The sequence below is a fragment of the Spinacia oleracea genome, chromosome 6 (assembly GCF_020520425.1).
Source record: "Spinacia oleracea cultivar Varoflay chromosome 6, BTI_SOV_V1, whole genome shotgun sequence".
NCBI lineage: Eukaryota > Viridiplantae > Streptophyta > Magnoliopsida > Caryophyllales > Amaranthaceae > Spinacia > Spinacia oleracea.
In genome coordinates this window covers 133,374,776-133,384,722 of record NC_079492.1, presented here as the reverse complement: position 1 = coordinate 133,384,722, position 9,947 = coordinate 133,374,776, and the positions used below count along the sequence as shown (strand labels likewise).

Sequence of the window (9,947 nt, the reverse complement as noted above, 5' to 3'; positions counted from 1 at the left end):
CTACTTCTGATCCGTTCTCTTTTAATAGCATTATATTAAATTTCTTACGACTTTTACAGTTTTGTACCATTTATATAATTCGTACTATTTAATTATTTGATATCTTTATTGATTTATATGTAATGAAAAATGTTGTAACTAAAAGTGAACGAAATAAATATTTCTAACCTTAAAGTCGGATTTTCATTTTCCACTGAGGGTATATGTTCCATAGAGACGTGGATATCTCATTCTCTTTTCTTCTCCCTCAGCTCACTAACTTTGATGGAATAATTGCCAATTGAAAAAATCATAGACCGAGTAATTTTTATTATAGAATAATAGGTTCCGTACATGTAAGGAAATATATTAAAGCTTGAAATATTAAACAAAATTAAACATTAAACACATTGATCTACGTGTAATTATATTAGAAAACAATTCTAAATTATTACTCCCTCCGTATTTATTTAAGGGATACACTTACCTTTTCCGGCCGTATTTATTTAAGAGATACACTTGCCATTTTTAATAGCTTATCAACCCCACCATCTAATTAAATAGTACATCTAATTTATCCTATGACCCACCATCCTATTAAAAAATAATTTCATAAACCCACCCCACATTCCACCCACCAAAATGACATGGTCCCCACTTGTTTAATTATTAAAATATATATTCAACTCCACTTGCTTTATTATTTTATTTCATTCAATTATTCTTCTTAATATCCGTGTCCGGTCAAGTATATCTCTTAAATAAATACGGAGGGAGTATCAATTTAGATAATTTATTAATTTAAATATGGAGTACTTATATTATATACAATCCTAATTTTTATACTTCACTTTTTCTTTATGTAGTCATAGTCGATCAAGTTAAACAAATCCTATATGAGACGAATTATATATACATTGAGAGTGATATCGGACCAACCCGACCTTTACTACCCTAAGTGACTAAGTGTATATCTTTTCAATTTATCTTTCCAAGTGTATCATGATCAACTACGGGAAAGAAACACATTACACACGTATATTTGAAATAATTAGTCATAGTATAGATTATTATTACTCTAATAACTCCAAACCCCACATTATAAAATGACACCCTCACCTCACGTCCTCACTCACTCATTCACTCATTCTCTCTCCTCAGCCCCCATATTCTCAACTTATTTTGTATTATACTCTCTATTCGATCTTCAATGGAGTTGTACATTTTCTTCCTTACAATTTCTTTCTCCTTTTTTTCTTGTTATATTTTCGCCAAAAAAATCATCAACTATCTTAACCCTTGGTGTAAGTGTGAGATTTGCCAAGCTTTCATAACCTCGAGTTGGAGAGAAAAGTTTACAAATCTCCCCGATTGGTATGCCCATCTCTTAAGTAACTCCCCTACGAAAACAATCCATATTCATATCATGAATAATACAATTATCGCGGACCCGAAGAATTTGGAGCACATTCTTCGGGCCAGGTTCGATAACTACCCCAAGGGTAAGCCCATGTCGGCTATCCTTGGGGACTTGTTAGGACAAGGGATATTTATTGTCGACGGGGAACACTGGCGGTTCCAACGAAAGCTCGCTAGTCTCGAGCTAGGGGCGGTCTCGGTCCGAGCCTACGCTTATGAGGTCCTTAATAACGTTGTTGAGGAACGACTTGTACCCGACCTGTTGACATCTTCAGGGGAAGCAGTAGACTTTCAAGACGTATTAAAGAAATTTTCTTTTGTTAACATATGTAGGTTCTCGTTCGGGGTTGACCCAGAGGGCCTAGACGGGCTTGCTGGGGCATTTGATATTGCTTCTAGTGTATCTTCTGAGCGGGCCCTTTGCCCGTCTCAGCTCGTTTGGCGGGCAAAGCGGCTGCTTAACCTCGGGTCTGAGAGACGGCTAAAGGCTGCAATTTCCAAAGTCAATATCCTTGCCGAGAACATCATACGGGAGAGGAAGAAGAAAGGGTTCAACAATAAAAGCGACTTATTGTCACGTTTTATGGGCAGTGTTTCAGATGACAAGTACTTAAGGGACATTGTGGTTAGTTTCCTTCTTGCGGGCCGAGACACCGTGGCTTCGGGCCTTACAATATTCTTCTACCTTATGGCCCGAAACCCAAATGTTGAAGCCCGGATACTCGAAGAGAGTGACCGGGTTTTGGGTCAACGGTTGTCTTCTTGTAACACTGCCATTCCCACCATGGAGGAATTGAGGAAAATGGAATATCTTCAAGCGGTGATGTACGAGACCTTAAGGTTGTACCCACCTGTCCAAATGGACTCCAAGTTTGCTAAAAACGACGACGTTTTACCCGATGGGACACACGTGAAAAAGGGTACGCGAGTTGCATACCACCCGTATGCTATGGGTCGTATGGAAACTATATGGGGCCCGGACTGCTTAGAGTTTAAGCCTGAAAGGTGGTTAAACGATGAAGGGGTGTTCGTGCCAGTGAGCCCGTACAAGTACCCGGTATTTCAGGCCGGGGTCAGGCCTTGTTTGGGAAAGGATATGGGGTTGTTGGCCATGAAAGTGGTGGCACATACTCTTGTAAGACGGTTTCATATAAGATTGGTTGACCCCAGTTGGTCCCCTCACTTCGTCCCTGGTCTCACCGCCACCCTTAAAGACGGAATGCCGGTTGTTGTAACCGAGCGTTGAGTTTAAGGAGACAAATTAATGATTGATTGATCCCAATGCATGAATCTCTGCCATGAAGATCTTAATATTTTAATCATAGTACAACAAACACTAATTGCACACCACATGCAATTAGTTAGTGTATGCTAGAGGTAAGTGCTTAGGTAACACGCTATTTCATGTGCATGTTTTTGGGTATGAAGGTTTATTTTTTCCGATGAAATAGTGCTTGTTTGGTTGATACGAGACATGAGTTATCAAACAAGCACATATCATGGTTGCTAAATATTGTGTGTGGTACGTACATAAACTAGCTTAGTACCATTATAAAATATATATGTACATAATATCATTTTCAATTTCAAATTTAGTAAAGTTTATATACATAATATCATTTTCAATTTCAAGTTTAGTAAAGTTCATACTACTTTTGAAGTTCTTTTTTATTCTTCTTGATTCACATCGTACAAATTGTACAACCCTAACTCCTTAAGGTACCTTGCTAGCTAGTTTGATTCACATATATTACAAAGGAATTTCATATCGCATTTTACAAACTATCTAATTAACTTCGGAATGTTTTAATTTTACTTAAATTCGTATTAGAGGCTTGACTATAATTTTGAGATCGGTGTTTGTTTTTGATTCTCATATCCAATAATGACAATATCTACTTTATGTTTTAATTTGATATTATCTTGTTTAGTCAACAATAATATCTGATTTTTTTTGTATGATTGTATACACTACAAAAAATTCATTTTATAGAGACGAGGGATTTCGTCTCTAAATAGTCCAAATCCGTCTCAAAATGATGATTGGAGACGGATTTAAGACCGAAATGGGGCGTCTCTATAGAGGGCGTCTCAAAAAAATTTGAGACGGAATTTTGGCAAGTCCATTACAAATTTGAGACGAAATTTTTGTAACTCTTTATACAATCCCAGGAAAAGGCTAGGGATACACATGGTGTGCAAAGGTATCTTGCACACCACCTATTAAATTTTGCCACCTCACAAATCCCACTAAAAAAAGAGAGGGAAAAGCTTTGTGAAAATAGTATTTTGGGCGGCAATTTTTTTCACTGATTTGCGCCATTCTGTTCTCTTGAGCGGGATGTAATTGCGCCAACATACACATTTTCGTTTTTGCGCCAAAACAATTTTCCACCTCAACTTTCATCTTTCACCTCAACTTTCATTTTTCACCTCTGGTTTTCCATTGAAGAGGAATTTTCATCTTTCATTTGAAGAGGAACTTTCATCTTTCATTTGAAGAGGAACTGCAAAGCAAAGAAAATATTTCTGGTTTTTATTTCTAAAGTGAATGCAAATTATGTGATTATTCTTCCCACTATGAATTTCTATTTATCTTTATATTTTCCGCCATTTTCGAAGCTTGTAACTATGTCAATGAGGTGAAACTTCCATGTGTTTAATAATGCATATAACATGTTTGATGAAATTACCAAGAGAGTTTCATTTTGTTTTATTAAGATTTAATTAGTTTCAATTGTGATATACTGGGTGTAAGAAGGTGTAGAAGAGAACTAGATATGTAATGTGTTATTATTCGACTTTTCGAAACTGGAAATGATGAATTGTTAGTGACAATGGCTGCTTTGTTTAGTTAAGTGACAATGGGATGTTGAAGCTACATGAAATCGTATGAGTTATGTTTATGATTCTATAAATTGAATAAAAGATACTCACAAATGTATTTTGATTTTAGAGTTTGAATAAAATATACTCTCTCACATAAAACCAGAAGTAAAAAAACCAGATAGAAAAAAAGAGGAATTTTTTTTTTAACCATTCAGTAGGATCGAACACGGGTTTACCGTAGTAAAGAAATGATTAAGTAACCAATTTAGCAGGGGGTATCAGCACAACATAGTAAGCTATGAAAATTTTTATATGACGGATTAACAAATGAAGTTAATAAGAAGTTTGTGTATAAACTTGTAATGCTCCCACAAATTCAAACATGAACTCCTCAAATATAAATTTTATTATTAACAAAATAAATCAAAATAAAAATAAAACTATTTTCTCCCAGTTCCCCTTTTTGTGCATTACGAATCGAACTTGGGTTCATAATTCAACATATCTATAACATGTGGTAAATACTCAAGTGGCGAAGTTAATTCATTTGCCAAGCCTTCACGACTTATTTTATTATTGTATTGTATTATAGGAAAAGGTGTGGTCATAATAATCCTATTGTATAAAAACGCTTATAAAATTTTCTAAAGTACTAATGCCATCGTAACAGATGATTTTGCAATGATACTTCCATAAAATACGATAACAACTTAAACCATCTACTTTAACATGAATTATGATGTCGTGGAATCACCTCCAATTTTAAGTACATCAAAAAACAAATAAAATCATAATTTTAAATAGATGAAAAGAATTTATGTTTAAACTATAGACGTGTTGATACCCATGCATGCAACATGAGCAATTTTTTATTTTTAAAATCAGTACACTAGTTTATGGGATCATCCTTTTTAAAAGAATCCGTATTTGAATGGTCAAATTAATTTGTATTGCAAACTAGACGTGCTGATACCCCTTTGTCATATTGGTTACTTGAACACTTCCTAAACTTCATAGAACACCAAGGTTCGAATCCTAACAAGACCTTAGGATTTTGTTTTTTTTAATATCACATGTTTTATGGGATCAATATTTACATAAAGAAATCAAATACATTTTTTACGTTTTTTTCCCTATCTAAATATTGTTTGATCCTTTTAAAACAAAATAGATTTTACGTAGAATATACCCCTCCAAAAAATTAGTGCAACTTTGATCAAAATGAAAATAGTTTCAAACGTGCATATAATTTATTCTCACTGCCCCCCACTTATAAATAAAATTCATAATAAAATTTCAAATTAGGAATTTTTTTCATATAATTTTTTTTTATATCACATATTTATGGGATCAATATTTACATGACGAAATCAAAATCGATAAAACCACAATCATTATGGCTTTTATTTATCCTATGTACTACAAACCCTTTCAAAGAAACTAAAATCATGTTGTATTTTGTTAACCGATTTTTTAAAAAAGTTATAAGATAAAAACTTTTAAACATCTTTTTTAAATAAAATATTTTGACTAATTCGCACTTAACCCTTTTTTAAAAAAAAAAAAGTTCATGAAGATTGAACGCTTGGAATGATACCACCTTCACGAACTATATTCTCCAACTTAATGAAATACATCGAACATGAAACCCTTCGTGTTTAATATGATATTCAATAAACTTAAAGCTACTATTCGCGTCAAGAATTAAAAAAACGCTTACTATTCAGGTTTAATATGATATTCAATAAACTTAAAGCTACTATTCGCCTCAAGAATATAAAAAAAAAAACGTATAGCTTTACTGTTCTTGTGCTTGTTATGTGGAACATATATATTTTTACACTATTCTGTGTGATTGGTAATTTATTGTATGATACCATATTAACAAATATGATCTTATAACATCATATAATACCTTCAACAAAAAAAAGCTACCTTAGGGAAGCTTGGAACACATGGAAATAAACTGAAAAATTAGGTAGCATTGTGGTGCCCATTGTGACAAGACTACAAGACGTATTAGTTGCAACATTTGATCACTTCTTAATAAAAGTGATCCTATTAAAACAACAATCATGATAATATAGCTAGATGATGGTGATTCCAAAACACAGTAGTCAACAAAAATATTCAGTACATCAAAACATGATAATGTAAATTATAAAAACTAACACAACAACACTTGTAAAATCAAAAGAAGGAAAATGGTATAGCTAGATAATGGTGATTCCAAAACGCAGTTGTCAACTAAAATATCCAGTACATCAAAACATGATAATGTAAATATTGTCAAAAGCCTGGACGCATAGCTGAATATTGGTTTGATCCTTGCGACATGTATGACTGTGAAAGCTGTTGCGGATTCCTCACGCTGAAGTTGGGATAACCTCTTCCAAGTGGTTGCTGGTTCAGATATATATTCGGACGATAATTACTGCTGCTGGGTGCGAAAAAGTTAGGATTGTATCCCGGATTGATAAAATTTCCGCCGTAATATTGATATCCACCGTAGTAAGAATCAGTTACACCAGCACTTCTACCAGCATCAACATGGCCTTGTTCTCCATTTGGCAATGCCTCATCATTCTCCTTTGCAAAATCGAACACAAAAGAGAAAATTCAATCAAAAAAACAGAATAATATGTTATGCAATATTATGATTTCTATACTTTGTATTAGTATTTGTACCACAATATTCTCGTCGTACTTGTATAAAATATAAAATAAACCCTATATATACATATAATAACAGAAAAAGATTCTATATATACAATAATTAATCTTTAAAAACAAGAATGAAGAACATAAACCCTTTTCTATGAAAAAATTAGCTAGCATAAATAGATTATGTATATAATATTGTAACATCGCAAAAACTAGAATGATTTATTTTGATGGACTACAATTTATTTTCTTTATTTGAGGTGTAGTCTAACGAATGGAATTAAAAGATCATACCTCGTCCATATCCTCGTCTGTGTCGTGCACAACATTTTTTCGCCTTTTCCTTGTTTTTTTCTCAGCTGGGTGCTTTTTCCTTTTCTCTTGAGCCCTACCTTTGCCTCTTTGGTCTATCGGATCTTTACTGGCCCCTTCAACTGGCACTGCGGAGCGTTCGAGGTGTTGTTTATTGTTTTCCTTTGGCCTTATCCTACGGCGGCCAAACACCCTCTTACTCGAAGGGTCCCACCAGTCCATAAAATCATCACCATCAGTCCTCTTAATACCAATTGTATCTTCGAGACTCTCACGCATTTTTTCAGTGGCTTCCATAAAAATCGAGAGTGTCTCACTGTTGTGCAGTGCCAACGTAGAAATGTAGTTGTTCCGTTTTGCTACCTCCCTACTGTTTTTCACTTGGGTTGAGTCATTTGGGTCATAATACTCAACCTTGATACTCTCGTAATCCCTAACTACGTTTTTCCTCCATCTAGTCAAAATGTACTTATCAGGTATAGAGTTGACATCCTCACAATGAATCGCACGAATGATGTGCCTGCACAAAATTCCCCGAAACTCAAAAAGCATACATGAGCAAGTAAACTCACCCATTTCTTTGTCAATGGTAACCTGAAAAGTCTTCTGCTTTGCTTTATGTACGGGGATTGGGATCTTCTCCACCGCATCATATAAGATTTTTGTGCCGTCACGGCCAGTACTCACAATATTTGTGTGCGTCAGACCCATCACCTCACCCCTCACCTCTTTAAACTTTGTATTGGTGTATGCCTTGCAGAACACTACCTCCGCAATTAGGGTGTTGTTATAAGTATATGGTTTATTTTGTGAGTCGAGATGTAACTTCTTTTCCTCTTCCACTTTTCCTCTAAGAGCTGCCTCAAATTGCTTCATGAATTGTATCAAACACGTGTTTAAGCCTACATATGTTTTGAAAAAGCGGTTCATTCCTTCACTCCTTTGTGACGATGACATTCCAGCCCAAAATGAGCTCCGCCAATAACCAGGGGCCCAACTGGCCCGAATACGATAAGTTTCATTTATCCATTTGTCGTTCTGTAACCCAAATTTCGTAACCATGGATTTCCATGCATCATCAAATTCTTCGATGGTCAGTGTGTCGTGCACGACTACTTGAAAATCTTTATCTATTTCTTTCCAGCTCGAATATTTGCCCAAGTTTCTGCTTGCATTCTGCATAATATGCCAAACACATAACCTATACGGCACACCAGGAAATGCAGTCTGTACTGCCTTTCCAATAGCCTTACACTGATCGGTGATGATGCCCATTGGGGGTTTTCCCATACACTGCAGCCATTGTTCGAATACCCAAACAAATGATTCTGCATCCTCGTAGGTTATTAGGGCAGCACCAAGGACGATTGATGAGCCGTGATGATTGCAACCAATAAAAGGAGCAAAAGGCATTTTGTACCTGATAAATAAAGTTAAAAGATATATTATTCGCATCATTGTTGTTACTTATCCAATCAACAACGTCAATGTTTAGTAAATATAAAATGATCCGTTAAATTAACATATGATGTGTTTTAAATGACAAATAAGTTTATGAAACATAAATGATACTAACACGATTCTATAAATTGTAACTTAATCCATTTTCATTAATAAACATATCCTATAAATGATAATCTAATGTATTTTAAATACAGATGCTACGTTCAATATTTATTAAATACAAATGATCCTCTAACATAAAATATGATGTGTTTTAAATGAAAAAGAAGTTTATGAAACATAAATGATACTAATACGATCCTATAAATTATAACTTAATCCATTTTCAATAATAAACATAAATCATCCTATAAATGATAATCATTCGTATTTTAAATACAGAAGCTATGTTCAATATTTAATAAATACAAATGATCCTCTAAAATAAAATATGATGTGTTTTAAATGAAAAAGAAGTTTATGAAACATAAATGATACTAATAAGATCCTATAAATTGAAACTTAATCCATTTTAATTAATAAACATAAATCATCCTATAAATGATAATCTAATGTATTTTTAAATACAGATGCTATGTTCAACTTTTTTTCAAAAAAATAAAAATTATAACTGTTTATAAAACATTAATGATCCCGTAAATGTTAAAATGGTGTTTTTTCAAAAAATATATATCATGTAGGATACATGTATCATACCTGTTGCATAGGAAAGTTGTATCAAATGTGATAATATCTCCAAAATCTTTGTATTGTGCCCTGCACCTTGCATCAGCCCAGAAAACGTTCAAGAGCTTCCCTTCTTTATCCGTTTGGATTGCACTGTAGAAGTCTTTATTGAATTCATGCATTTTCTTAAAGTGTGCTTCAACAGCAGCTGCATCACCTCCAAAAATGGTACGCCTACGTTCCAAGTTCACTGCATTTCTCAGGTCGCGGTGATTGTATGATACATTTGCATGTCCTCCACTCCCAATCACAAGCGAGCTAAACCTTTACCAGTTATATTGGTGCTACAAGGAGTTCATACTGATTTTTTTTATTCATTTCTTACTTTTAGGTTGTTCGAGGTGTGGTATACGGCCAGCCATACCCAAATTCCGTCGAAAGTGTTCCATCATGGGTGAGGCTGCCTTCTCAAGAACAAGATGCGGAAACTGATGTTAATACCAGCTTGAAGCAAAAATACACGAGGAAGAAAATAGGAACCAAAGTGAGGAAGCTTAAAAATTTCATCGGGAGAGATGTTGTCCCATGTAGCAGCAGCGATGAAGACTGTGAAC

General features: G+C 34.3%; 2 protein-coding genes across 2 annotated transcripts; one reads left to right on the top strand and one right to left on the bottom strand.

Moving 5' to 3' along the window:
* The first annotated feature begins 1,102 nt into the window (after positions 1-1,102).
* LOC110785318 (cytochrome P450 94C1) lies at positions 1,103-3,024 on the top strand. The gene has a single exon (XM_021989754.2). The coding sequence runs from the start codon at positions 1,190-1,192 to the stop codon at positions 2,642-2,644; it is 1,455 nt and encodes a 484-aa protein (XP_021845446.1). The 5' UTR covers positions 1,103-1,189; the 3' UTR covers positions 2,645-3,024.
* Positions 3,025-6,516: 3,492 nt separating this feature from the next.
* LOC130463623 (protein FAR1-RELATED SEQUENCE 5-like) lies at positions 6,517-9,515 on the bottom strand. The gene is made up of 3 exons (XM_056832807.1): positions 9,364-9,515; positions 7,186-8,623; positions 6,517-6,816 (listed from the first exon to the last, which is right to left on the bottom strand). The coding sequence occupies exons 1-3, from the start codon at positions 9,513-9,515 to the stop codon at positions 6,517-6,519; spliced, it is 1,890 nt and encodes a 629-aa protein (XP_056688785.1).
* Between the last annotated feature and the right edge of the window lie 432 nt (positions 9,516-9,947).

Excerpts from the sequence above, each read along its gene's own strand:
- LOC110785318 (XM_021989754.2), top strand. The coding sequence starts at position 1,190 with ATGGAGTTGTACATTTTCTTCCTTACAATTTCTTTCTCCTTTTTTTCT.
- LOC130463623 (XM_056832807.1), bottom strand. The coding sequence starts at position 9,515 with ATGCATGAATTCAATAAAGACTTCTACAGTGCAATCCAAACGGATAAA. Across the intron at positions 8,624-9,363 it reads ACAACTTTCCTATGCAACAG|GTACAAAATGCCTTTTGCTC; the intron begins GTATGATACATG and ends TTTATTTATCAG. Across the intron at positions 6,817-7,185 it reads CAGACGAGGATATGGACGAG|GAGAATGATGAGGCATTGCC; the intron begins GTATGATCTTTT and ends GATTTTGCAAAG.